Source organism: Tinamus guttatus, unplaced genomic scaffold (assembly GCF_059628265.1).
Source record: "Tinamus guttatus ecotype Peru unplaced genomic scaffold, ASM5962826v1 Tinamus_guttatus_pri_ptg000330l, whole genome shotgun sequence".
In the NCBI taxonomy this organism is placed as follows: Eukaryota; Metazoa; Chordata; class Aves; order Tinamiformes; family Tinamidae; genus Tinamus; species Tinamus guttatus.
The window spans coordinates 2,645,587-2,673,461 of NW_028288864.1; the positions used below are offsets into that span (position 1 = coordinate 2,645,587).

A 27,875-nucleotide genomic window follows, 5' to 3' on the forward strand; every position below is an offset into this window, starting at 1 on the left:
AAAAAAAAAAAAGTAAAGCACCTCCTTTTATCCTGTGATGACAACTGGCAAACAGGCCACCACCCCTAGCACAGCAAACAGAGAACAGTGAATAGCAAAAGAAACACCAGGAGGAACTGGCAGATCCCAAAGAACGGATCCCAGTGGCCAGCTGCTGCGGTATCTGCCAACATACCAAGGTTTTTTCCTTCTGTTCAAACAAAAACCACCTCACTTCTTCCTCCAGTCTTAAAAGCTGTTCTGTCAGTGGTTGGTGACTGGATTTTGGTAGCACCGAACTCATCTGTGATACCCCACTGATGCCTCTGACTGTCCTCCATTTTCTGCATATGCTGTAAAAGGCTAAAAACATGTAAACACGTAGACACACAGACACTGGCCACATCTGGCCTTGGATGCGGGTCTTCCAGAGAAGCGTTGTCTTGAATAACAACAGGGTGAAGACGGAGGGAAAGAGTTATCAAGATTCACACTCAAGGCAGCAGGGAGCAGAGAAAGGCACAATGAAAACCAGGAGTTTTAATAAGAAAAAAAAAATCATAAAATAGTGCCCTCAAGTCTCTCCCCCTGCACAGATCCAAGCGTTCCCTCCAACACACAACAGAGGGTCTATAGACTTGAAGCTCAAGGGCCAGCGCTCCCTTCCCCTCTCTCCCAGCAGCTCTGCATTCCTGTAGGGAAAGAGAGTGACAGCTACTGCCCAGTGCTGTGGCTGAGGCCACATGAAGGAACTGGTCCCTGTTTGGCACAATGTTCAGGAGATTTTTCTCCCACAGAAATGACATTTTAGCCAGATCTATCCCTGCATCTTCCAGCTCCTAGGTCAGTGTGCCCTCCTCTTCCAGCAGACTCTGGCTTAATACATCATCTCCTTGACTCTCCAGCACATTGGTTGAAATACAAGTGCCTTCTCACAGGACTTCAATGCAGGTGATGAGTCCAGTTAAATTAATTCCTCTGAAAGTGGAGCTCCCAGGACCACGTGTTCATATCATGGCTTCCATGTGCAGAACCTTCAAGGCCTCCGATATCTGAGAGCTGGTGTCGATCTGTCCGTACATCCCAACCAGGAAGGCCCTGTGCAGTAACACTGCTGCGTGCTCTGTGAAGGTCAAAGAGAGCATGAGGACATACAAGCATGAACAGTCCACTAGAAAATCTTGGGATAAACATCTGCAGCTCTGCTGTGCAAGCAAGACATTCTCCTGTTCCATAAGGGGAGGGTACAATTCCCCCTCTAGGTGCCCAAATGGGTGTGTGATCATGTGAGGGATCACAACAGTGAGGAAAATCCTAAATGAGTAAGTCTGCTTCAAGTAGGCCCTCCTGGTCTCTGTTGTGATGTTCAGACCCAAGCTGCTGTTACTGTCACCTGTATATTCAGCAGCCTACTCTAGGGGCTGTTCCTGGGGAGGCTCTTCCCAGCACAGGAGCTCAGTTCTGAGCCCTGCAAGACTTGCACAGAGCAGGCACACACCAGCTTACCCTGGCACAGGAGGGTGTATTCCGGCAGGTTCCTCAGCGCTGTCTGCACCACCTCAAAGTCCCGGCTGCCAAGGCAGTACATGAATGTGGGCAGGAAGTCTGCAGCAATGCTGCGAGTAAAGCATAACAGCGTCAGTAGAGTCCAGATCACCCTCAAGCGTGCAAGCGTGCAAGCAGCGTGCAAGCGTGCAAACAGCCAGTGCCCATGAGTGGCTCAGGGTAGCCTGAGTCCTCATTGTCCTCACCTGGGATTGTTCTGAATGGAGCGCAAGGCCAGGCAAAAGGCCAGGTTGCGGCAAGTCTCCTCCGATGAGCTCATCAGCTTCTGCAGGTTCGTCTGAGAGAGGATGCACAATTTAGGACCATCCAAGGAGAACAGAATCCTCAGACTTGCATTACTATCCTTCCAACATCAATCCAACATTACACACATCCAGCAGGTACCGGCTGAGCCAGGAAATCCCTCTCTGTAATAAGGATTATCCTGTTTTGAATGCTTTAAGGCACCCTCCTTCCTAATCTTATTCCACATAGGACAGCTGAATTTTCCTTAGGCTCCAGTGTTTTCTGGAGAGCTGTTCTGCTACCTCCGTGGCCTGATACTGGAGGTAGAGGGTTAGCACTTCCTCTGATATCAGAGAAGTTAAAGCTGATCATGATAAACCCAATATGCAAAGGACATTGTATGATGGAAGGAAGATGGCAGGGAAATAAATGCTGGTGTCAGAAGGCCTAAAGAGTGAAATCTCTCCTAAAATGCTGCAAGAACAACCTGAAGGATAGTACTTGGTTGGGCTGTGCAAAATGGGCTCTGATGTAAAGGATCTCATAGTCCCAGTGGCACATTCCAAGACCCTCCATACTTACAGCAAAAAATGATAGAATTTCTGGCCTCCGTCTGGACATCTCATCAATGTCTGTCAGCACCTCCAGGATATCTGGAAGAATTCAGATTGTAAAGGGTGACCAAAATTCACTGAACCAGCAAAGGATTTGGTATGCTGATCCAGTCTCCCAAGTAGTCACATTTTCACAAAAAATTAAGTAACAAAGGCAATTCTTGGAAAAGGATGGGGACAGGTACGCCACGTGATAAGTCAACACATGCCAAACTGCTCTGGCAGAGGCCACTAGCACCGTCCTGCCAGGAGTAAGGAAAGGGTGAGCGGGAGAACAGTCACCCCAATGCCACCACTGGCACCTGGGATTTCTGAAGACCTTCAGAGAAGCAGCATGTTGTTCCCATATGCCAGGTTAAAACAACTTTCTTTCATGAAGGTCACTTGGGGATTTCTCGTAAAATTCTACTTCTCATCACGTGAGTACTTTTATATTTAAAACAAACAAACAAGGCACTCCCCACTGACACTAGAGAGCAGGGGCACTAGGTCATGCAGGCTCAGCATGAACTACAGTACTCCCTGAACCACCAACACCACTTCCTAGATCACTTAAAAGATCTTTGGAGAGCTCCTAGGCAGAGGCAGCCACAGCACTGCTGAATTTCTGAGTGACAACAGTACTGCAGGAAGCCCCTGTCAGCAGGCTATAGACAAGCTCAGCCATAATAAAACCCACATCCTAACAGCTGGATATGTCCAAACGCAAGATTTGGGAACAGGAAGAGCAGTCTGCAGCTGTTATCAGTCTGCACTGCCCTGCAGGTCCTCACTCACCCTCAACAGTCTGGCCTCTGGAGAGCCTCTTCATGTACGGCGCCATCTCAGCCGGGGTGAGAGGAGTGAAGAGGGAAACGCTAACAAGAGGCAGGGAGCCAGCGGCCGCTTCGTCTAGGACAGAGAGAGAACAGCTCACTCCTCACAGTCTGGGTGGTTTAGCAGAGACAGGTCCTGCTGGTCCCCTCAGCTGAGGGGCAGAAAAGGGACCGTCCCGAGCTGCGTCCACACCAAATAATTTCCCCATGCACATCGTAAAGGAACCAGCAGAGAGGATATACCCTCAGGGTCTCTTGCTATGTCAATCCTCAACTGAGGCTGGAGGCAGCCAAATCCACAACAATTAAACTCTCCATCTCTTAGAGCTACTCTTCCACTCAAGACACAACTGACAACAAAACAACTATCCAAAATCCCAGACACTGTTTTCAAAATTACTTGAGTATACAAATGCCATTCTGCATTTAAAACACCCTTCCTTTGGGCTGTTGTCAGGAACAGGGTGAACATAGCATAAAGTTGTGCTAAAAGCATCTGTTCTCCGAAACATACCACAGATTCACCAGCTAGAATAACTTTCTCCCACTCAGACTCACCATCCTTTTCTTCTTCAGAGCCTCTGTCCAAGATGCCACTCTTACTAGGTAGACTCAGCCCAGCCAGAAGGGACTTCAGCATTGCTAGGTCACTGTTATCTGATGACAAGTCACTAGTGAAAAAGAAAGCACACATAGCTTTAATAGTACCCATGCTACAAGTCCATGTATCTACTCACAAACAGGGAAGATGGTAAATTTTGGTTCCTCAGAGACAGAATCAGGAGGGGACAAACAGGGACCAAAAAGAACAGCACCTGATTTTTTTTTCCCCTGAAGCAGCTAAAGAAACTCTGGTTTCCTTTTCATTGTAGTTGGAATCCAAATTTATTTGTCCTCCTATCTGCAGATAGGACCGTACTTCCACTGCTCAGGGAAATGACCACACTGCTGCCTCTCTGGAAATGACTGCGGGATACCACAGTGTCTCACAGGGTCACTTAGGGCCATCCTGCAAGTTGAAATCATCCCCTGACTTCCTCGGGCTCAGTTTCACTAGCTGTAAAAGAGAAGTGTTGCTCATGATGCTGATGGAGATTTAAAGGAGCTAAAGGTGAAAAGCACATTAACAGCTATTTTGTCACATCCTCTTGCTGTCTCCATCAGCTCACATCAACCTTTTGCCTGAGCAAGCCCTTGTTCATGCCAGCCTGCAATCAACATCAAAGGAGAGGAGCATGGCAGGCACTATGGAGCAGCAAGGAACTTACTGGAGTGGATCCGAGTGTTTCTGCAGGAAGGAGACGGCTGCCTGGGCGTTGCATGTGATGTACTTGTGGATGAACTGGACAAACTTGCTGATGAAGGCAGCCAGGTGCCGTGAGGACTTCCTATAGTTCTGAGAAAGGATAGGAAAGGTAAGAGTTACCAAAAAAGTAGTAGTAAAGCACTGCCCTATCCTGCACTGCTGGGGGAAACAGTGCAGTGACCAGGTCACCAGGGAGGAACACTTTTACCTCCCACCTCCCCACAAAGCTAAGATACATGATGCACCTTTTGACTCTTAGCTTTGTGAGGGTTTTGGTTTCCTGCTGACAGCAAAGAGCTAGGCTGGCCCTGTGCTACACTAGCTTCTCCCTCTAGTGGCTGGCAGCCTGCACAGGGAAGGGGAATAGGGACCTTTCCTACCAGCAGTAGACGAATGAAGGACAGGAGACAGTCCCATAGTGCCGCCTGGTGCTCGTTCTGGAAGACCTGAGGTTGGAGCAGCTCTAGAATCCCCAGGACGTGGATGAAGAAGGTCAAGTGGTTCTGCTGCCTGAACTCCTGGAAATTGAGGTGAACACGGCCATGCAGCAGAGCTGCAATCATTGGCAAGTGCCTGAAACACCAAACAGAAGAACATCCATATCCAGGCTCTTCCCAGAAACATTTACAGATTATTACCCTCTCAATCCCTAGAATAAAGTTTCCCTTACCCTCTCCCAGAGTTCTGCGTTTGATCCCTGTATCCATGGAATCAGCAAGCCCCATTTCCCACCTATTTTCTGTTTTCTAATCTCCAATTCCAAGAGGGCTGATAAACAAGGAACGAAAAGAGGTGCTGCCTCATTAGAAGAGGTATTTTGCCTCCCCTTGGCTTTTGTATATAAATCCAGACTCAGTTATCAGGATTGCACCCAACTAGCTACTCCCTTCTGGACAAGGGTGGATGATTTTCAATGAACTCCAGCCACATAGAAGGTGAAGAGAAAGAGTGGTACCTAAGAAGTAGGATGGGATGAGCCACAGCTAGCTTCCTGCAGGCCATGTTGGCATCCCACACACGGCTTTCCGATGACTTGGAGTCACTGGTGTCTGCGAGGAGGTTGATGAATCTGTGAACCAGGGCATCGAGCTAGAAAGAGTAGTGGGTAACAATTAAAAGGTTTAAAGCAGAGCCTGCAGCTCTTCAGCTGTGCTCCCCAATTCCTTTCAAAAGACAGAGAGGGTAAAAAGGAAATACTTTCAGGCAGAATTTGTGAGCAGATGCAGCATTTCAGCTGGAATGGGATCTGAAAATCCACAGTCCCTATAGACAGCAAAGCAGGATCTATGAGGTGTCTGCACACTTGCACTTTCCGGAAGCATTAAGCACATAGAAGCTTGCAGAACTTAAGAGTATTTTATAGAAGGACATTGCAAAATAAACCACACCTGAACTCTCTGAGCATACAGACAAGGAAAGGGAAACAGAAGAAGCCACGATGACTCAGACACTGTTTGCCTGTCCTCTCCTTTAGTCTATGCGCCAAGCTAACACCCATTTTGGGTGCATGACTAGAAGGGAGCTTTCTTGTCCCTCTGCTTCACCTTGCAAGTGCTGCTGTCTCTGGCCCCTTCACTGGTCAGAAGCATCTCAGGCAGAGGCACAAGCAGCTCAGGTAGCTGCAGGTAGATCTGCAGAAGAAGGTCCTGGCAGCACTTTCCCACAGAGCTGTAAGAGAAAGGAGGAGATCAGCCCCTGTTTACTGCTTTAGTTCAGCCAACTAAACAACCCCTGACTCATGAGATCAGTAACAGCCAGCCTACATATGGCAAACAGCTCAAGGGGACAAAAAACACCAGTCTGAATCATAATTTTCCAGATTTTGCTTCTTTCAGGCTGCTCGAATCATACATAGCCTATGCAAATCTATCATTAAGTCGTATCCAATGCTGGAGTTAGAAAAATACAAAGTTACAGGTATGACCTCCAAGCTTTCTTACATTCCCAGGGAGGAGAGTTCTTCTACACAGTACTGGTGTTAGAGGTGCTGAGTTAATCCCTCATCTCAAGCACAAATGCAGTCAGCAGCACAACTGCTCAGACTAATCACTCTGTTCTCACTCTGCACACCTGCCCTCCATCAATTCCCAGTCATATTCTGTACTGCCAGGCAATACAGTGCAAGGGCAACTGAGCAGATAACTCAGTAAATCTTTTCTAGCACCACTGTGGATGAGGTTTTGATTAGGTCAGTTTGTTTCACTGACTGAAACATTCTCTTTCGCTGTTCTTCCTGCAGTGCTAACATAACTATGAGAAAATGGTCCAGCCTCCTTTAAGCTTCAAGAGCAAATCAAAATGGTCAACAGTATCATTATACTAATGATGTGTCAAGGAACGAGTACAAGATAGAGATCCCAAATTAGGGACCCGTAAGTAAATATAACGTATTAGCTTAAACAACAACAAAAAATGACATCCACAGTTTATCCTGAATTCCTAAAAAACAACAAAAAGGTCTCTACAATATCACTTTTGTCCATTTCCTAGTCCCTGTAGCACTGAGCATGACTTTTTTTTTTTCCCCTCCTTTTCTATCTCTGAGACGATAGCACATACTTATCACCAGGGCCTTGGAACATGATATTGTTAACAAAGACACACTGGCAAGTCTCATCATGACATCACTGCTCACTCCCGAGTAACTGAAATTAGAAGTTGTATTTGCATCCCCACCTGCTTCCCCATTGCTGGATACAGTTGGTCAGATACTCCGTTACTTTTTTGATGTTCTCAAGGTCCCCATGAGAACAACTGAGTAACAAGGGCAGTCGAGACTGGATGAGCGTGCAGGAGGCCTCCTCTGTGTTCTGGTATCTGGTTTCTGCTTCAGCCAAGATCAACTCCACCATGCTGATCAACTCTGATGCCTTCAAGTGGAGCACAAATTCCTCTCGACGCTTCTATAATGCAGAAGGATAGTCAAAATGAATCCAACATGGGTCGCTAGATCCTTAGGTCCTTTATTCACACTTTCCTCGACTTAAAGGGAGCATCTTTCTTAAGACTACAGGTAAGAACTGCCCAGTATCTAGAGCACTGAAATCATGTATTCCAATCCCCAAATGAGGCCTCTTCACCTCCTTCTACTTTTGAGCTTGTTTACTTCCAAATTGCAATGAGACAAAATCCATAATTCAGTCAAACAAAAGAAATTCCCTGGGTAGAGAAGAAACAAAATCCCTTCTTGGTAAAGAAGGGTGGAACAGGAATTATCCCACAATGGGTTTTAGCTTCCACCACTGATGGGCCTTACAATTAGATCTTTCATGGACATTGTGACAACTGCTGTGAGAGCTGCAGAGGAAATGCCAAGCAGGAAAGCTTAGGTGTGTGCAGATCTGCTCTCTGAACCCCAAACTAACACTGTAATACATAACTCAGTAGAGCATCTTAGTATTCAGCTGAGGTGCAAGCAGCAAGCTTGGCATGACACATCTGTACTACTCCAGCCATCTCTTGGCCACAGAAAGATTGGTCCTGTGAAACCGTCACTTCTTACTCCAGCCAGACAGGCACCTTGGAGGAAATGAATGAACCACTACCTGAGGAGTTCTTTGGTCCCTTCCCTGCCAGATCCGAGGAATGTGAATACAGGCCCACAAGAAATCCAAGGATGCCGTTGGGTCAAACCTGCCAAGAGATAAAAAAATTACAGATTTGCACCTAGACTCAAAATAACCCTCCAGCAGCATACAAACAAGGTAGTGTCTCTAAACATCTCGAGTACTGTGAAAAAGAAACATCTGCAAGTGTAAAAATAGGAACCATTAAGTCCTGAGAAGGCATTTGGGTCTGTTCCCAGATTATGACTAATGATTTGTTGCAATGAGCACAGCGCACGATATGGAGCTCAAAGCATGGTATTTAAGAGCATCTTTTGTTGCAAGGAATTTTGCACCACAAGGCTACCAACATAAGCAATGACCTTGCTGTCCCAGTGTAATAGAATATATTGCTTACTATATCTTGGATTGCAGAAACTAATGAAATTGTTAGCGAGCACACGATTAATAATAAAATAATATGCAAACTGGAATATTGTTAGGCTTAGAAAGATTGCTAATTTAATCATTATTAAATTTCTATTAGGTCTTAATGCTCCCTGGTCCACAAGTGTAATAAATTCAAGATACTACAGTGGTGCTTTCGTATTTGCAAGCAATGTATAAGAGCTGAGAATTGAGACTGAACCAGAACAAAACTGGTCACCTGATGTAATGAACTGCATCAAGAAAGAACAGAAATAGAGTCAGAAAAAAAAAAAAAAAAAACCACCACCACCAACAACAAAAAAAACACCACACCACTAAAGACTGAGCAGAACCTAAAGGTTCTGCAGGCATGGAGACTCTCCTCAGTTCACTATCCAAGCCACTGTTCACCTCATGTTCATAAAGATTATCACCAAGGCCAATGCTAGATGGATTGCCCTGCAACCAGCACTTCCAGTTTAGAACACAGCCAAGTCTTTATGTGCAGCTTCCATCAAACAGCAGGTAATATTTGTATCACAGCACTCATACATATCAGTATGATCGAAATCAGCATCCTCTCAAAGCCTGTTTTTGGCCAAGTTGCATCTCCTGCCAGATGCACTGGGAAATATGGCACCTTTTCTTCTCAGCTTCTTCTTGATATTTTTTCTGACACACAGTGAATTGTCCTCCTCAAAACCCCTTGCTCCACTGGAAGAACAAGACTCACCTTTGCTCCCTGTTTCTGCAAAGCAGAAGCCTGATACACTGATGTAGTGTGGTCCAACTGGACTGGTGAGTGAGAAGAGCCAAGAGATACGGGCGGAAGGAGGGCACCTGAGATCCTGCCTGGAATGACCAAGATGATGAGTATCAATAAATGCATATTGTGAGGCAGACGTAACAGATACCATGTGTGTTAGAGAAGGGTGAAGACCCAGGGGAAGACAGCACAGAAGACAACATATTAACGTAGAATTTGCACTGCAGCGCTAACTACTATGTACTGTACAGTATGTCAATACTGCACATGTCTAACCAGCATTGGATAAGCTGGAAGACTTAGCTTCAGCCTTAGCACAATGTTTCTGGGCAAACTAGTTATCTTGTCTGTAAGCCACAAAGGAAAACTCAGCTGGTTGGGCTTTTATTGGACTATCCTGTGCCACTAATGTTCTCTGAAGTCCTGAAATGAACAGGGCTTAAGCAGTATAATAATCAGACGAAAATAAGCCTTGCGCTAAGGAGGAGGATCTAGAACTGGTATAACATGGAGCAAAGCACAAACTGTCCCCTTGCCCTGTTTCCAGGTGCAGGTTGTTACCAAGGAAGGTGGTTATAATGCATAAGTCCTCTGTCTAACAATTCTTACTTTGTTCCAGGAGAACAGTAGCCTCTGCTGGAGATCAGGGCAGCTGCTGATCACCTCCGGGTCCAGCATCTCCAGCCAGTCATTGAGAAGGCCTGAGGAGGGCCCTAGACAAGCAGCTTCAGTGCTAAGGAGAAAGCAAGACCGATATATCAGTGGTAATGCCATGAAACCAGATCTACCTGTAACTTCCCCTCACTGCCTAGGCTCACCTGCAGCTTTCCGGCTCCTTTTTCACAGGTGTCTCCTCTTTGTCCTGCAGCAACAAGGAGCTCACCACAGCAACTGGTTTCATTGCAGGAAGCCTGGTGGTAGTCTCAACAGTAGCTGAGAAGAGGACAGTCAGGAGTTCCTCCAAGTATGGAGAGTGAGTTTCAATCAGACCTTGAAGGGCTAACAGAGGATGAAAGGTGTCACATACTAGCTCCAAGAAATGGTGAGGATTCAATGGAACTTTACAAACGTGTCATGAAGGCATTCAGTACAACATTCCTCAAAGTGTGACTTGGTAAGGAACAGGCTTCTTCTGCTTATTATGTTAGCAGAAACCAGCAATTTGCTGAGAAATTCTTTCAAGTGCCAGATCACAGTATATAAACCCACATACCAATGCAATGGAATGAGGCAGTACAAGCTAGAACCAAGTTTAGATCAGTTTGTGCTTTCTGATCCAGGAAGAAGGCAGCCTCCCCCTGCCTGCACAGGGGACACTCGCTTGCTGGGCTAGAAGTTCACAGTTTGCTGCTGCAAGAGGGGAGGAGAGCAGTGGAACAGCTGTACCTTTATTGATGAGCTCTGGCTCCACGTTACACTTTTCTCCCGATTTCAGGGTGGCAATGATGGCACACACTGCGGAGCTGACCAAGTCAGAATCACGACGGAAAGTCAGTGCTTCTGTAAGGTGCAGAAAGCCACTGCGAACTGAAAAAAAAAAAAAAATCCCAGCATTAGCATCAGAGGGCCAAGCCAGCCCCCTCCTCAGAAATCTGAGGGGCTTCTCTTCTCAAGGTGCACCGTCTGGTTCTAGGGCACAAGTACCCAAGCATACAAACCCGCTGTTGAGCTTGTGTAACACAGTGCAACTCAATTTTTCCTCTTTTCACTATTCCTGAGTCTCTAAAAAGAGCAGCCCACCCCACCTCTTAGTCTGAGTGCAGGTTTTTTTTGTCCCCCATGGTCAACTGTTGCTTCCACAAGCTGCACAATGTAGCAGTGACTGTACCATCATTGATCCTGTGCCTTGAGGAGTACTGCACAGCAAACGCCTTCAGCTGAGCACGCAGGGGACCGTCTTCCACGGCAGGGTTCTCCAACCACTGTAGTATCTGCATGAGGACTTTGAAGAAGAGCGAGGAGAAGGCAGTGTCCTGGGGCATGCAGCGCTAGGGAGAACAGCAAGAGACCTGCTTATGCACACTTCAAGAACTCAGCAAAGATATCAGGAAAGATGCAAGTAGTGGCACATACTGGCAAGAACACAGAGCACACCCATTCTGCTGGGCCATGGCTCAGTGACCTCAAGGCAGCAGCTCCTAGGGCATCAACACAAGCCAAAAAGCTTAGCAAAAAAAACTTGAAAAACAGCACAGCCTAAAGATCCCAAAGCCCACAAATGCAAATCCACAGCTTCCCACATAGGTAAGGTTCTCCCAACCCCGTGTGTAACCCCAGCTCTCAGCAGTGCTGGGCTAATGGAGGCAGCCTCAGTACAGATGCCCATGACAGGGAACTCTTTGGCACTGCCCAGGATACGTTTCTGGCATCACAGCAGTAGAGGGTCTGCACAGAGCAGAGCAGACATGCCTTAGATTTTTTATTTCTTCGCCACCTTTTTGTTTACTGCTAGCAAGAAGCAACTACTCACCTGATACTGGTAGAGCTGGCGCATGAGCGGGCAGGAGATGAAGTGGTGTCGATGCATGGCCATGACCAGCGCGCCGCTGTGCGGCGAGTTGAGCAGCGCGGCCACCGCCTGCAGGAGCCGGGCCGTGATCCCGGACACTGGAGCGTTTCCCTGCCGGATGCGGGCCAGTTCCTGCCCCAGGGCTTGCTGTAACGCCAGGGCAAGCGGGCGCAGGTTGGAGTTCTGCCACCTTGGGTCTGGATTTAGTGGGAAAAGCTGGTAGGAGACAGAAGGGAGTATGTTTGTGAGAGCAAGTGAAGAGACTTGCTACGCCATAAACATTCCTGAGACAGAGAATTGATTTCATCTTGAACAATCATATAGACTAAGGCTGTTTTGATACAGCTTTTTCAGTATTTTAGTGCCTGGTGCAGAAGCAGGCACAGCATATATGATTCCAATAAGGCCATCAGTACTCAGAACCTGGTGAAATCATCTCACTACTCCGATAAAAGCAGCTATCCTGGCCAATTACTTCCCCACGGGCTCCCTACTGAGTCAGTAGAGAGGCTCTGCAGGCAGACAAGCCAGTGCACAAAAGCTACCCACATACAGCTGTGCCACCAAGGCCAGCAAGCTTCCATAAATCCTTCATGCTGAAAAGAAATGTACCATACACAAAACAAACAGGGTGCAGAGGGTGAAGTGCTAGTTGGCACTGTCAGTATTGAGCATGACAAACCACATCATGTCCTGACTACAGGAAAAATAAAAAAATAATCTTGCCATATCAGTCCTGCCAGCCTGTAACAGCACAACCTGAGGACATGCACAGGTTTCTTACTTATTGCCTCCAAATACTGCAGGAAGAAGGGGTCAGAAGATGTAAATATAAGTGATCTGGGTTTTGTGAAGGTGCTGCAGGGAAGCAACTGATGGACAATCTGCTCTACATGACAGCAGTTATACTGGTACCTGCAGAAAGATGCTTGCCAGGTCATCTTCCGGGCCCAGAACCCGAACCTGACTTAAGGCTCGTATTCGGCTCTGGTTTTGAGAGTTCTCAGGACTAGATTTTGATCTTGCCATCTCAGCACTGTCTGCAAGGAGAATAAAAAAAACAACAAAATCAACAACAAAAAGTGCTGTTACAGCAAAGGGCATCTGGAGCACCACAATGCATTGTCTTCAGCTTAACAGGCTTCAACTTATGAGAAATTAAGTAGCTTTCCTTTCAAAGGAAAACAAGACCTACTTTTCTATTTCCCTCAGAACAAGTCATTGTAGCAAAGTCCACAAACACAAGAATTTCTCCCTCAGCCAGGAGTAAAGCAGTCTGGCAAGGGCTGGCATTTAACTGCAGCTTGTGGATGTATCACTGCACAACCAATTTGAAAAACAGTATTTCCTGGTCCTTAAAAGCAGAGGAAGGAAGTTCAGGAAAGGACTCTGACATTCAGAAGTTCGGGCCATGCTATTCAGTACCTCGTCGGGCTGGTAGAGAGGCAGTGAGCAGGGAGTGGAAAGTCTGGCCTCCTGTTGCTCCTCTCTCATGCTGAACCTCCACAAGATGAGCCATATAGTCTGAAAAAAATAAAATAAAATAAAATAAAGGAGGGGCAAAATATGAGTACCTCATCTCCTTCTCTTGAATAAAAGCAGGACAAGACAGGCTGCTGTTTGCACAGCTCCCACTGTGGGGGGACTTATCCTGAAAGACTGTAAACATGATGCGAGCACCCCTTGTGCCTGTTACAGTTAGCCTGAAAAATTATTTCTGGACTCCACGCCAGTCCAACCCAGAAAACCTTCCTCATCTTTGGGAAACGCAACCAAGACCCATCCAAACAAGCCCTGGGGAGGTGACTACAGAGACTGACAGGTTGTCAAAGCAGCCTGGGCACAGAGCTCACGACTGTTTTGGACTTCTCCAAAGAAGTCACAAAACTGCTCAAAAAAAGAGTAAAATGCCTAGTTAATATAGTGCAGAGCTCTTACTCTTGTCCATGATGTTCTGCTCTAGTGTCTGCGGGTCATGGGACACTGCCTGATCCAGGTACTGCAGGAGTTTGCTCATGCTGGAAACAGGGATTCCAAAGGACTGAACAAAGAGAAGCAGCTGCTGCGGCTCCAGGTCCTGCAAGGCTGAAACACAAGAACACCGGATCCTCACACCTCTGAATTGCTTACAGAAGATCCTCATTACCTGATCTTGGTGCTTTTGACTGGACAAACAGTGACACATTAATGACAGGGCATTAAAGAGAGCCTAAAGGCAGAAGTCTGACAGTTGCTTACTATGTTTTCTTTGCTCTGCAAATTGTTGCTTTCTTATTGCATTTTCCGGTTAATTCACTCGCTGGTTAATTTAATCTTCCGTTTAATTTGATCAAAACCTCAGGAACCAAATCATTTGTATTAAAAATAACTTCTACTCTATCTGTTGATGGCTGCAGGCAGGAATTATTGAATAATTCAATCACAGGCTATAGAGAGCTGTCATTTAATTAGTAAGAATGGGACAAAAGCTATGAATACTAAGGAAAAGAGCATTTATAAGCTAGGCTAGTAGAAGTAACTACAGTTATAGGCACATCCTTCAGACACTGTTCTCCATGTTGCAAGAGTACCACGCACTACGAAAATGTGCTGTGTCTGTTGTCTGGTAATTGCGTAACTTAACTCAATCTGAATAGACATAACAGGGATAATTCATGGTCACCCACTTCCTTGTAAAACACAAAGGAAGTGAAACAGTTGTCAGACCCTCTGCCCAACTTCAGAAGTAACAACTGCTGCCTAGTAAAGCTTGCAAAATCCAGCACTCGAATCAGCATGGAACAAACTGCCTCCAGTAGTGCAGTAAGGTACTGTACCTAGGGCACTGACACCCTCTTCAGTCTCAGCTTGCACTGAATGGAGTTTTACATGTTGCTAGAATTAACCTTTGGGTACTGATGGTTCGGTTGCAACAATTCTCAAATTCTGTTCACCGACACTTAGTTCTGCACACTGTGGCCAAACAAGGAGTCATCCTGGACCATCCCATAATTTCCTGTGCCAGGATCCAGCTCATATTCTGTATGGGTGTTTGATGGCCCTAAGGGACACGACAATCTACTGTGTTCAGACTGCAGTTGCCACGAAATCTGCACATACATACTTCTTTTAAACGCCCTGCAAGCAAGCTCCCTGCTCAGCTCCAGGGTGTGCAGTGACTGACATCCAACAAAGACATCCACGTGGGACAGCGCACACCTGGAGGGTTTGCGCAGTGAAGTTCATCTCTTTACTTTGTAAGGGGCTGCAACAGCAGCAAACACCCCCAGGCTCACCTGCATCCACAAGACGTGGCACTTCGGAGCGGATCATACGCAGCTTTAGCCAGTCGGGGAGCAGCAGAGCCTCCTCTGAGGTGTCGACCAGAAAAGCAGTAGGCAGAGGCTTTTTCTCCGGGAACCATATATCCAATAAGGTGTAAAAATCACCATCCCCTGCTTAAGAGTGAATACAAAAATTATCTTCTATGTTTATAAGCACCTAGAACCCTTCTCTTTTGCAAGTCAATAAACGAGAACCCTTTCTTGCTTGAATTCAGTCTAGAAACAACCTGGGAATAAATAAGCTATCAACTGGAAATGTGAACTACATATCCGATTGCTCAGTTCTCACACTACAATAAGCCTCTGAGCCCTCCTTGTTTAGGAGGGAGGGACGCACCATCATTCCATGCTGTCTACAGAAGGCAATAAATAAGCATGCAATTCCTTTACTCAGTGCAGTAATATTCTGATGGTTTCTAGAGCCACAAACATGAACTGCAAGGGACAAGTCCATGTGCAGGAGAATTAACATCATCCTCACCTGTTAGGAGGGAGCAGATAAAGGGAAGGCTCCCTCTTTAGTCCAAAACCTATTGAATCAACCTGAGCACATTTCACTAACCTTGAGGTGGCCCTAGCGTCAGAAGAATAACCATGGCATGAACCACAAGGATGTGCATGGTGGCCGTTTCCCCACTAGTCCAACGAAGGAACACCTGATCCTGGGACTCCGACTGGAAAAGTGACAGAAAAGGGTGTAGAAAGAAAGAAAGATGAAGTTATTGAGGCAGGTATTAAAGAGAACATAAGAGCAGACAAACTGGGCCAGACCAAATGTCTAGCTTAGTATGTCCAACAGCAGCCACAGAAGATGCCTCAGAAAGAGTAAGAAAATGCTTTTTATGCATGTGTGTGCATACATGTGTGTGTGAATATTTACTATGCATGTATGTTTTATACACACAAATGCACACCCCAGTTGGCTCTAATATCCTAACCACCAACTATTTTCAGCTTAGGAAATTTCCGAACCAGACCTTTTTTTTTTTTTTTTTTAATAGATTTAGTAATCCACAATAGATCTCTTGTGGACTTGCCCAGCTTCTTTGACCTACTTAAGAAGAAAATAAGGAAGGCACTCACCCAGCTGTACACCTCTTCACCCTCCTTACTCTGCCGCATACGCTTGATGTAGCGAGAAAAGATGGAGAGCAGAGCAACAAGCACTGCATCCGACTCGGCACAGTACGAAAGCTTGGAGAAGAGGTGAGACATGATGGTGGAGCGCTCCACTATGAGCCGGGCCACATACTGCAAGAGAAAAAAAAGATCCACAAGTTTTCCACTGAGCAACACAGAAAGGGCCCCCGGTTGCACTGTGCCATGCCCTCCCATCTGTCATCTGCCTAGTCAGCCCCACTCTGCAGATCAACCCATAGGTTTCAAGAGTAGAACACTGGGGAAAGAGGCCACTGCTGTATGTGCATTTCTTTTTCTTTTCTTTTCTTTTTTTTTTTTATTAAGCATTCCAGTTTTGGTTACCGGAGATGGCACATCCCATCACTAAGGCTTCTGACTTCCCATTGTCTCCCCAGACACATTTGGCTGCAGATTTAACATGTGCCCATTTAAGTAACACTACCAGATGGTGACATTTCCTTCAAACCACTATTTACTTTTGTATTCCCCATACCATTTGGGACTGGCTGTTCTATCCCTCAGCTAGAGGTCATTGCTCTCTAGCTTTCTGCATGAAAGATACGAAATCAAAGACACACGACCTTCCAACGCACACAAAACTATTGAATCTCATCCAGTTAGCATGGCAAGTCACATAACTACAAGTGTCCTGGGCAAAGCGTCCAGCTTGCCAAGTCTCCCCCATGCAATCCTAGCTGCTCTCTCACCAGAGCCAGGTCATTGTGCTGTCCCTGCTCCTCCACAGGGGCGTGCTGAGAGAGGTACACCAGGTAAGCACTGATGGTCTGGGGATCTGTCTCCATGTGGATGGCCTGGAACGAGAATTCTTCTCATTAGAAACCAAGAGGTAATAAAAACAAGAATCAATTTAAGGAATATTATTTCTTTGCAAGCACAACCCATAAGACACATGGGTTTATATCATGCCCATGGTTTGCTCAGATTTGTTTTAACACAAGTAGGACAAAGAATAACTTGCCCCAAGCTTGTCACTCATTCCTTTCAGCTACTATCACCTACCTGTTGCAAGGCAAGAGCTGTTGTTGCTCGAACGCTGTCAAATAGTGGCAACCTTGGGAGGTCTCTTAGCAGCCACTGATACCCCTGGAGCAGTTCTGAATCACCAGAATCTTCTTCCATGGGATGATCTTTCTCCTCTCCATCACGCAATCCCCCTTCTGACAGTACCAAGGACAGGCCCTGCATAAAGCAAATGGACAGACTCGAGGCACATGAAGCCACAGCTAGATCTCTAGTTTTGTATCACTAAAAAAGAAACAAGTTTCAAATAGCAGGGAGCAATTAACATGAAATGCAAGCAGCCTACAGCAGGTTTCAGACCACATCATATGTCTACTTGACAGTCACTCTATTTAGAGTTTGCCTTGTGTAAACATAGTCCATTTGGACTCTATGCAATTCTACTTGCCTTAACCATGCTCTGGAGGACCAGGCATTTACTCATTTACATCCTACAGAAAATCTGGTGCCTGCTACTTCATGCAGTATGTGATCTGCTATGACTATGCTTGAACTTCACAGTAGACATAGCAAAATTCAGTTCCATCTTAAAAAGTACAGCTGGCTGCCGAACAAAGGAAGCCTTTGAACAGGATGCAGCAGAAATGCATCAGATGGGTCTGGAAATAAAGACAAGTCACTGCAGAAGGATGACGCTAACAGTTTCACTGCACTGGCTCTGAACTTGCAACAGTGCAGGAGTTAGCCTCAGCTATTGATAAGTCCTGGTCAGGGGCTGGTCAGAAGTTCTTTATTTTTCTTACCTTCATGGCCAGGACCCGTGAAGCCACCTGGGAGGAACTCAGGCGGCGTAGGAAATAATCAAGCACCTCACAGGTTGTCTGCTCATCTGCTTTGGGACCCAAGAGCAAATCTTGCAAACGTCCAAGCAACTGCCTTTGCTTCTGCTGTCTCTGTGGAGTAAGAAATTGGCCATTGCAGTGAAATCAAATGAGACCTGGGCTGTGCAGAAAGCAGACAAGGGAACTGACCACTCACCTGACGTTTCTTGGCACGTTGCTCTTTACTTTCACCCTCATCCTCCTCTTCTCCTGAGGTTGGCTCATCAGCAGCATCATGAAGCAGGAACTCACAGAGACACTGCACAGGCAGGACATCCAGTGAGCCCTCACTGGACTGAACCAGGTCTGCCAGCCATGGCATTGACTGTGAGGAAGCCTAGGAAACAGGAGAACAATGCAGGATCAGCAAAACCTAGATGCAGCACATGGATCATTTAATTCCTGAGCAGTAAGTCGCATTTCCTTGCATCTTATGCAGTTCCCTTCTGTCCCTATTCTGTTCAAGTTTCAGAAACTAGAACGCTGATCCTACCTCATCCAGGCCATCAAGGGAACCCACCTGTCTTTGAATGATGTTGAGAAGAAAATCAGGATGACGACTGCGACACAGGAGGTGGCCCAAGCGCAAGGACTGGTTCAGGCTTTTCACCTGCTCAAGGACATGAGGGGGAGGTCTGCGTGGGGGGCCCCTACCAAGGGAACAAGAAATTATCCATAGTTAGATACACCTTTGCTCTCATGTTAGTGAGGATCATCAGTGCAAAGGGGCCATATACAGAAGACAAGAAGCAAACACGATGCATCCATCTAACAAATCTCACGCTCTTCTCCCCTGCATCAATCGTCCTACCAGCGGTACAGTCTTCTGATTAGGATTAACTGGGATTTCTTGCTGGAAACAGACCACAGAAGGCTACTTACTGAGGATCCAGACTTGTCAGCTGGGACAGCAGAAGGCTGCTGCTCTCTGTAATTGTTTGTTTTGTGGATGCAGCAGCCAGATGACCTTCAAATGCAAGAATCTCCTGCTTTTCCCTCTGGGAGATTTGAAGCTCACGGTTAATCATCTCTGTGCACTTCTCCTCATCCGTCAAGGTACATGGAGGATAGGAATAATTACTAAGAAAATAAATCAAGAATTATTATCTTGCTCTAACCAAAATTCAGACTGAACATTCCCACAACCTCAGCTCCTTAGGCAGCAAGGGAAAAACAGGACAGCTTCCCAACAGGGACAAGGGGACAGAGCCCTTCACAGCAAGTAACATCACATCGTCAGCCCTTGCTCCCTCAGATCACTACTTCTTTGCTCGTAATATTTCTGTTGGGGGAAATACTTCCTTTTACTCTAACTTCCAGCCAGCTCATTTCATAACAGTCCCAAAAGAAAGGTAGGAGGCAGCTGGCAACAGCTTCATTCAGAAATGGGTGTTTAGTGGTCCATTTGATTTATGGGGGAATTTAAATATACTAACTTGGTCATGACCATTTCCATGAGCATCTTTAGAGAGGGGTAGTCTTCCCACGCAGCCAGCCCTGCAGCAAGAGAAGGGCAGTCATGGATTCAGGAAGGTCATGATACTTACATAGATTCTAACACACTCCAGGGTGGGGAGATACAGTAAGTTCACTTTGGAGCAGCCCACCACATTTAAACCATTTACCATTTAAATGCCCAAAACATTATGCTATATATTTCTGTTCACAAAGTGATTCAGTATCACAGCATAGCTAAGAAATCGCAGTATCTTGCCCTCTTAGCAAATGCCTAGAACACAGACAACCAGGTTTCAGTAAACTGCACCCTGATCAATTTTTGTAGCAGAACTGATGTCCCGAGAAGCGTCTGCCCTTACCAATGTTTTCAGGATTAAATGCAGCCACTACGAGGAGGAGGGGCCAGGCTTTCCAGTAGAGGGTAGAAATGGCTAAATTTGGAGGCTGGTACCTGCAAAAGCCATCAAGAAAAACAAAGTGGTTGGATTTAGTTACTTGTGCCCCTTTCAACACTGTTTTTCTCTTAATCATTCACTATGTTGATTCAGACACACTGGTTTAGTGGCCTTCAAGAAAGAATTCTTCTCAGGAGCAACAGCAGGGTTCAGCTGGAATTTTATAGAATAGAATCATCAGAGTTCTTGCACAGGAATATCTACCTCATGACTCAGGTCTGATTTGCCCTGGAGAAATTCCCACTGGAACACGACAATGAAAAGGTGTCCTCATGACATGGTTATTAAAAATTACAGAGAAAAGCATTTTAAAATCTGTGGGTTAGTATTGTTACTCACAAGGTGAAAATGAGCTAGATCATACTGATGTTGTCTATGTGATAAGCCTTACCCTGGGGGTAGCTGGATATTCTCTGGATGGTGATAAGTGCACAGATTTAAGACAGCATCGATCAGCTGGATTCTCTCTACCCTCAGGACTTCGACATCTGCAGGAATAAGGAAGTTGAAACAAGTTATTGACCTGCCTACCTACCTGAAATCCTTCTCGAAAAATAACAAAGTATATTAAAAATTCAACTTCAAGCAACTACATTATTGTGGGTTTGTTCTCATGATACTACAGGATCAAAAGACAATAACATCTATAAAAAAGCAACACACATGCACATAAAAAAGTAGTAGTAAGGCAGGATGTAAGGATATATTGAGCTTTTCATCTGCTAATTGCATTAAATTCTTTATAGGAGCAGGTTTTGTTTTCCTTTTCCAAATGTACCGAATGTGACATTTGCATCTTTTTCAGTGTGCAGATTCACTGCTTATCTGAAAGAGTATCTGCTCAGACCTTCCTTCCTTCAGTTCAGAGGAACTAAAGGTTTCAAAAGTGACAAACCAACCTAGCTCTGAGCCAAATGCAGGATTAAAATATGCCTACAGTAATACAAAGACACACTAGGGTGCAAGGGGGCAAAAAGCAGGTATGTGGTCAGAAAGATCTACCTATGGCTAGAGCTCCGTGCACACTTACCATCTGCTTGCACAGCTGCAGCCCGCTTGACCAAGTGGTCAGCGAGCTCCATGGCATCCGCAGGGCCAAGGGGAAGGTCCCGTGACAAACCGATGACAAGGATCCGCATCAGTGTGTCTTCAAGAATGGGCACCTCGGAGCAGAGGCGAAGGAAGAAGCTGCATGAGACATAAAGCATCAGTTATGCTTTTATGGACTGCAGAAACTCTCCATAGACCCCAGAGCTCATCTGGGCAGAAAATAAGCCACAGTGCAGCTTTCAACCACCACTTCCTCAGTCTTCAGCTGTAACTACAAATACCTCTAACAAGTCTTTTTTCCAAGAATATTGCCTGTATTGCCTTGTACAAATGCAATTCAGACCTGCTTGATTGGGTCTAAGCCCCGTAATGTTAGCCCAGTAGAAACTATCCAGTGCAGGGCTGCCATTCTCACATTACAGCATCAAGATAAAGAAGAGCTTGGCACAGAGAACAAGAGTCAGTGAAGAGAAATAGATGTAGGCTGGAGCAACATGCTCCAATTTTAAGGCAGCACAACAAACAGTGGAAGTCTAAGAACAGTTCCAAGAGCTCCAACACAGAGATATAGAAGCAGCATCAGAAAACACTGATTTGCTCTGCCTCTGGCTGCAGCAGCTCTGCCCAGGCAATCAGCTGTAGGTGGTGGCACACACTCACTTGCGGTCACTCTCAGGGGGCCAGTTGTCCCATTTGTAGTAGGTCTCTGGCTGTTCAGTAAAGAGCACCTTGTGGAGGCTGTAGAGACATGAAAAGTCAATGTTGGCTGTGTGAGCTGAGGGAACAAACCCTCAAACCAATGCAGGGACCACAGAAACCACGTATTTGGTCAGATAACTGAAAACTCCCCACTGAACTAACAGAGTGGACACAGGTAATATGTATCAGAAGCATTTTGCATTATGTTTTTCTGGTAACATGATACATTGGGCAGGGACTCCTAAGGGTGAAACAGTCCCAGACTGAACCCTGCTAAAACACTGTTCCTGCTACCTGCCTAATAGGGGGAAAGGAGATTCAGCTACCCCTACTCTCATACCAGTGCACATAGTCCTTTGGAGCAAGCTTGCTGATAGATGGAACAACCGTATGAAGCCACCAAACGGCATCTCGTTGGATTGCAGCAATTTGATTCTGGAAAGAGCGCAGTACTTCCAGGTCTGAAAGACAGATTACAAACGTGTGGCAGAGCCTTGCTGGGGCCAGGGCAGGAGAAGGTGGCTGTGTCACGTTCGCACTTCTAGAGGGGAGGTGTAAACCAGGCAGACTCCCAGCCCTAAACATACACGTATACTTGGCTTAATGGCACACACTGGGAAAGTGTAACAAAACCCCAAGATATAGTACAGAAAAGACAACATTTAGATAATCTCTTCAACACTACCCCAATAGCCTGCTATCTCAGCATTAGGTATTTATGTTGTTCTTGCACCTAACCCTTCAGATATGACCTAGTTTGAGATCCTCCATATACAGTCCTTCTGAGGCTCTTACCTACTGCTTACACAGACATGAAAAGCACCTGTATCTTTACTCAGCCATGCAAAAGCCATGTCTTGCAGAGGGGCAGCTCACACGCCTTCCTAATCACATCTACAAAATCCCCCAATCTTTGCACTACCAGATGATGTCTACCTAACCTGTCCACTTTTAAAGGGGATCCAAGTTGCTTTGCTTACTCTTTTTCTCTCCTTTGTCCCAAGCAATTCCAGCTTCCTTCACCTGGGCTGTGATACCAAGCATCATGGAGACAGCAAGTAGATCAGTAATGTGGATGACAAACCGCTCCTGAAGAGAAGTCAGTAGAGTCAGTAATACTGCAAGTTGCCTTGTGGAAAAAGCGTTCATCAAAAATAACAACTGTGGCTGGTTGGAAAATAGACATTTTAGAGCGTGACTATGAAATACAGGAAAAATACTGAGCCATTCAGATGACAAAGCTAAAAAAAAAAAAAAAAAGAAAAAAAAAAGGATGCCCCAAAAATTAGATAAAGAAAATCCCAGTACACCTCTACTACATCTGGCAGCACATCAGTCAAAATAAGTGGTACCTTGAACTCCATTTCTGAATACTGGGCCTCCTTCCGTTCCTGCATAAGACCCAGGCAGAAGGCCTGGAAGTTGATCTCGTGCTTCGTCTGCTTGATGATCTCCCGCAGCAGCGCCCGCGAGGCCCGCAGGTAATCGTCTTTAGTAGTTAAAAGATCCTGGAACACCATGGCCAGGTACTGAGGCCAGAAAGAAAGTTTTCAGTGTATTGTAATATATCAGTATGCACAGAATAAAAGAAAACAAAAAAAATAAGGAAACAGTGCCAGCAATATTCTTGTCCTTCAGGTCCGCATTAAACAAACATCACTGGGGAGCTATAACAGATTAAAACTTCATTCTTAAAACTTCACTATCACAGGTCAGTTACCCTAAACGTGAGAGTTAAGAATAATATGCAGGCATTTTCTACCTAGTGCAGCAATGTAATTTTCAAAATAATAGCATACAGTACACCTTTTTATGGAGAATATATTTCATTTGCACCTCAGTTCAACTAGATCTCTAAACAAGAATCTGCAAGACCTTCCACCTACCTTTGGAGCTTGCTCTGAGCTATGCTGCAGCACAGTGTATAGGATCTGCATGTTGTTGGGATTTCTTGCATTTGATAGTTCGTTAAAGATCACAAACTTAATTGTAGTGCCCAGGTTATCCCTGTGTGCATTCAGTAGCTCTCTGAAAGGGAACATCAGAAGTATCAAAGCTTGAGGTTTACTTGCAGTAAAACCCTTTGTAGAGGCACCAAGACCATCAAGGATCCTGTCACAGGGCTGGTCGCTCTCTTACCTCACACACAGCATATAGTGGTTGAGAAGGACTTTAGGTTTGAGACGAATTTTGATGAGGTTGGAGATAACTTCCATGTCCTCCGAGCTGTGAGTGTTGCAGTTCATACACACTGACATCAGTAGGTCCTGAGCTGGCTTGGTCAACTGCAAGGAAAGAAAGGAAAGATTCTAGAGCCACTGACAATCACATGTAGGAAGTGTAGTTGGGGGTATGTCCACATGGCCCTCCTGGCTGGGCTCCAGACCAAGGCCAGCAGAGGCATGGCCCAACAGCTGCTATCTTTACCTTTGGATTCTGCAGCCACATCTCCAGCCGTTGCACAGCCATTTGTCGAACCTCTTTGTAGCCACAGGTCGCTGTCAGCAGACGAAGGAGATTCCTGGAGACATTATCCATCGGCTGGCGCCGGTTGAGCTGGTCCCGCAGCATGTCTAGGACATACTCCTCCACACTCTCTGCAAGGTCCTCATACCTAGGCCACACAAATCACATTTTGTTCACTTCTGCACAAGGCCTGGCCATACTTCACCATACCGAGAGATCAGTATCCCCTCTCGTTTGTGGCACAGCTACAAAACAAAACAGTGTTTCCTATTCTTATTTCCAAGAGAGAGTTTCAGCTGGTGCTCAACATCCTCTAGACTCCCAGGACACCTAGTGCAGAGAAGCTGCCAGCTGCAGCACTGTGACAGAGAACTACTGATTGGGGGGAGCACAGACCTGATCCGCCCCGGGGCTAGGTCAGGAGAGAGCACTGTACCTGGGCATGAGCTGGCCCTCCTGCTCTGGGCTCATTTTTTCCTCTGCAATCAGCAGTTCACTCTGGCTGTCCTCCTCCTCCGTCATGGAGGGATGAGGGCTGCTCCCTGCAACAGAGCAACACGCAGCACTTCATGAGACTGCTCCCTTGCCTACAGATTCCTTGCTTCTGCTCTGAAGTCTTCAGCTTCTTTCAAGGATCTCTTCAGTAACACTGGAGACTACAACTTGTTACTTCTTCACATTGTATCACATACAGGCACAATTCTTCAAATCCCTTTCACTGATCTCTTAAACCTGGTCTATGTCACTCCACCCAGCAACAAACCACTCTCACCTGCTATTAAATTTGCAGAGCTCCCTCCTCTCCCTACTTCTTCATTCATGTTTCCCAACCTTCTTACCAGCACTAAGGTCCCCTCCGCTACGTCCAACTTCCCCATGCAACAACATGCTCTTAGGGGGCATCTTCGTATTAAAGGCCGTCTGAATGTTATCCACAAACGTCTTGCAGTGAGGGCTATCCACCCAGATGCGCTCCCCGAGGGAATCTTCAATATAAACCTACAGAAAAGAAGAAGCAGAGAATATAAACCATGCTCAGCTGTATTGTACAGGTTAATCACAAGTGTATTTGCGAGTCTGGCAAGTTATGGTTTGTTTGTTCTCAAAATACAGCTGTGAGGTAGGAAAACAGCATCCTCATTGTGCAGACTAGAAACTGAGACCACAGGAGCTCAGGCATGTCACATAAGAACAGGAGAACGAACAGCCCGAGTTCTGCTGGACACTGAACCTGTCTGGCATCACAGCTGCCTTATTTCAGCAAAGGCTTCACAACAGCTCTCCCTTGCAACATAAAGAAGTCAGCCTGTTAAGCTGTTGGTTTTACAACAGATGAGCTTTTAAATATTCAATTGCTACAGATAATCCAGAGAGCCAGGCATCTCTGGGATGTTGTTATATCAACACACATTGCCAAGGGAATTTTTGTGAAAAGCAAAGATAAGGCAGCAAAAGGTAAAAGAGGCCACAGCATTAGTGGAGATTTTTCCCTGGTGGGAGGCTATTTTCTTCCCTCCCATCATGCTGAATGATGGGTCACTGGACACTCTCTCCCCTCGCAGCAGAATTAACTATTCTGCTCTTACCCTGCTACAAATACACACACACGCTTCCCAGCCCTGGCTGGATTTCACCCCATCTGCCCACCACCATTTCCACAGAGCAGAAGCAGTCTCAGTTCAACCACCTTGACAAAGATCTCTGGCCAGTTCTCGTCCTCCTCGTAAGCAGCCATGAGAAGGTTGCATGCCAAGACAGACACCAGGCTATTCCCTTTGGCTTTGAAATTGATGGATGCATCTCTTCGGAGGAGGCTGCACAGGGCCTGCAAGAAAACATACAAAAAAAAAAAAATCAGACCATCTAGCAGAGCAGCATACACAAAAACACCGGAGCACAAAATTACTACAATTTGTGCAACACAGACATTGAGACAGACACACACACACAGCTTATGTTCTGGCCTGAGAGAAACTGCAACTACACTCACAGGCTGGCAAAAACCCCAGTGCCAATGAACCTGAGGGTCCTTACGTGACACGGCTCTCACCTCAATAACTCCTTCAGTGGCAAATATGTTGGGTTTGATTTTTGCCAGGTACATGAGGCTCAGGTAGAGTGTCGTATCAGGTTTGGCTCTGTTCATTTTGAGCTGCTTCACTGCTCCACACAGCACCCCCTCAATCCGGTCGTCGTTGCCTTCTGCCTCTGCTGCCTCAATTTCATCCAGTAGCACCGTGGGGACGACTACAGCAACCAACACACAGGCATTAGTTTCTACACTTGTGCAAAATAATCCTCCCAAGGATACCCGAATGAAAAACCACCTAGAAAGCAAAGCATGTATTTGCTTGCTTTTACCCACTGCAGTGGCTTCCATCCCTCACACCCAAATGCCATTAAAATCTGTTTCATACCCGACAACCCTGCTCCAGCCTTTTTCTTTCTTTTTTTTTTTTTTTTTTTTGGGGGGGGGGGGGAAACCTGCTAGAATAATCCTTCCACATATCCAAGAACAGAAAACAGAGAAAACAACACACAGACAACCAAGACTGCTAAAATACAAGGATATAAGTTCACAATCTAAGTTCTAAGATTTCCTCAGAAAGGTCTTTCAAACACTGCCAGGTGGGGCGAGCACAAGCACCCAGTACGAACAGTGTCTTGACCCAAGGGACAGCAGGACGAGGGCCAGAGCAGCGGCAGGACGGCGAATCCCAGCACCGAGGGGAAGCACCCGGGGAGGCCGCGCTCGTGCCTGCTACGAGCACCACCTGTTTCACCAAAAACTCGGCATTCCCACCCCAGGAGCAAGACCGGGAAACCTCTGGAAGTCCTTAAGGCTGCATGCAGCAGCATGAGGACTCGGAGGGAGGTTCCCAGGCTCCGGGTCAGGACGCTAACCACCACGTTACCTCCTCCACCGAGGCCCGGGCTGTCCAGGGGGCCCCACTCGCATCTCACCTTCGATGGGGATGACGGAGGGCTCCTTGATGGAGGGCGAGATGGCGCGTTTCTCGGCCACGGCCGCCTCGGCCAGGCGGCCCAGGGCGCTGAGCGGCGGCGTGGAGGGCAGCTTGGGCCGCTTGGCGAGGCCGGGCAGCCCCGCGGCCGCCGCCTCCCGCTTGCGCTCCGAGGGCAGCCCGGACGGCGCCGGTTTGAGCAAGGTCACGGCGGCCTTGGCGTCGCCGCTCTGCCCCTTGGAGCCGAGCGCGATGAAGTCTCCGGGCGGCGGGTGAGCTGCAAAAAGGAACGGGGAAAACGGCGTGAGGGCGCCGCGCGGGGCTCCCCCGACCCCCCGCCGCCGCGGCGCGGCACTCACCGGAGGGCTTGGGCACAGCGCTGGGCCGCCGCACGGCCGCCGCCTTCGGGCGGTTCATGGCGGCACCGCCGAGCACCGGGACCCAACGGTGCGGACACAGAGGAGCGAGCGGGAGCCACCGGCCGCGCTCCGGACGCGGAAGCCGCCGCCCCGTCTCCGCCCGCCCCGTCCGGGCTGCGCCGCGGCGCCCCCTGGCGGCGGGAGGGCGCGGCGCAGCGCGCGGCACTGCGGCGCCCCCCGGCGGGCGGCGGCGGGAGCCGCGGGCGGCGGCGCTGGAGGGAGACGGGGCTGGGGGGGATCGCGGGGAGGGTCGTGGGGACCGGGGTGGGAGCCCGGGGATGGGGCT

At 47.0% G+C, this 27,875-nt stretch overlaps 1 protein-coding gene across 2 annotated transcripts; it reads right to left on the reverse strand.

Annotated features, from left to right (window-relative positions):
• Window positions 1-488: 488 nt before the first annotated feature.
• INTS1 (integrator complex subunit 1) lies at window positions 489-27,587 on the reverse strand. Of its 2 annotated transcripts, none has more exons than XM_088529460.1 (47): window positions 27,530-27,587; window positions 27,172-27,447; window positions 26,258-26,454; window positions 25,895-26,032; window positions 25,047-25,206; window positions 24,644-24,749; window positions 24,169-24,355; window positions 23,881-24,026; window positions 23,628-23,769; window positions 23,094-23,270; window positions 22,722-22,830; window positions 22,082-22,202; window positions 21,703-21,780; window positions 21,023-21,180; window positions 20,384-20,480; window positions 19,897-19,988; window positions 19,516-19,576; window positions 18,962-19,159; window positions 18,600-18,729; window positions 18,237-18,416; window positions 18,002-18,151; window positions 17,238-17,417; window positions 16,925-17,029; window positions 16,161-16,328; window positions 15,640-15,751; window positions 15,030-15,188; window positions 13,693-13,839; window positions 13,180-13,278; window positions 12,670-12,794; window positions 11,716-11,970; window positions 11,074-11,233; window positions 10,632-10,772; window positions 10,064-10,244; window positions 9,855-9,978; window positions 9,213-9,331; window positions 8,051-8,138; window positions 7,182-7,408; window positions 6,050-6,173; window positions 5,461-5,594; window positions 4,886-5,078; window positions 4,468-4,595; window positions 3,758-3,870; window positions 3,162-3,275; window positions 2,353-2,423; window positions 1,731-1,822; window positions 1,486-1,595; window positions 489-1,102 (listed from the first exon to the last, which is right to left on the reverse strand). In XM_088529460.1, exons 1-47 carry the CDS (start codon window positions 27,585-27,587, stop codon window positions 987-989), a joined length of 6,546 nt encoding a protein of 2,181 aa, XP_088385586.1. In that variant the 3' UTR covers window positions 489-986. The 2 variants fall into 2 exon arrangements, with proteins under 2 accessions (XP_088385586.1, XP_088385585.1); XM_088529459.1 differs by having other exon boundaries at window positions 15,030-15,191.
• Window positions 27,588-27,875: the final 288 nt, after the last annotated feature.

Coding starts and splice junctions, on each gene's coding strand:
- INTS1 (XM_088529459.1), bottom strand. CDS start 27,587: ATGAACCGCCCGAAGGCGGCGGCCGTGCGGCGGCCCAGCGCTGTGCCC. Junction 13,279..13,692: donor GCAGAACATCATGGACAAGA/GTAAGAGCTCTG, acceptor TATTTTTTTCAG/ACTATATGGCTCATCTTGTG. Junction 10,245..10,631: donor GCCAGAGCTCATCAATAAAG/GTACAGCTGTTC, acceptor ATCCTCTGTTAG/CCCTTCAAGGTCTGATTGAA.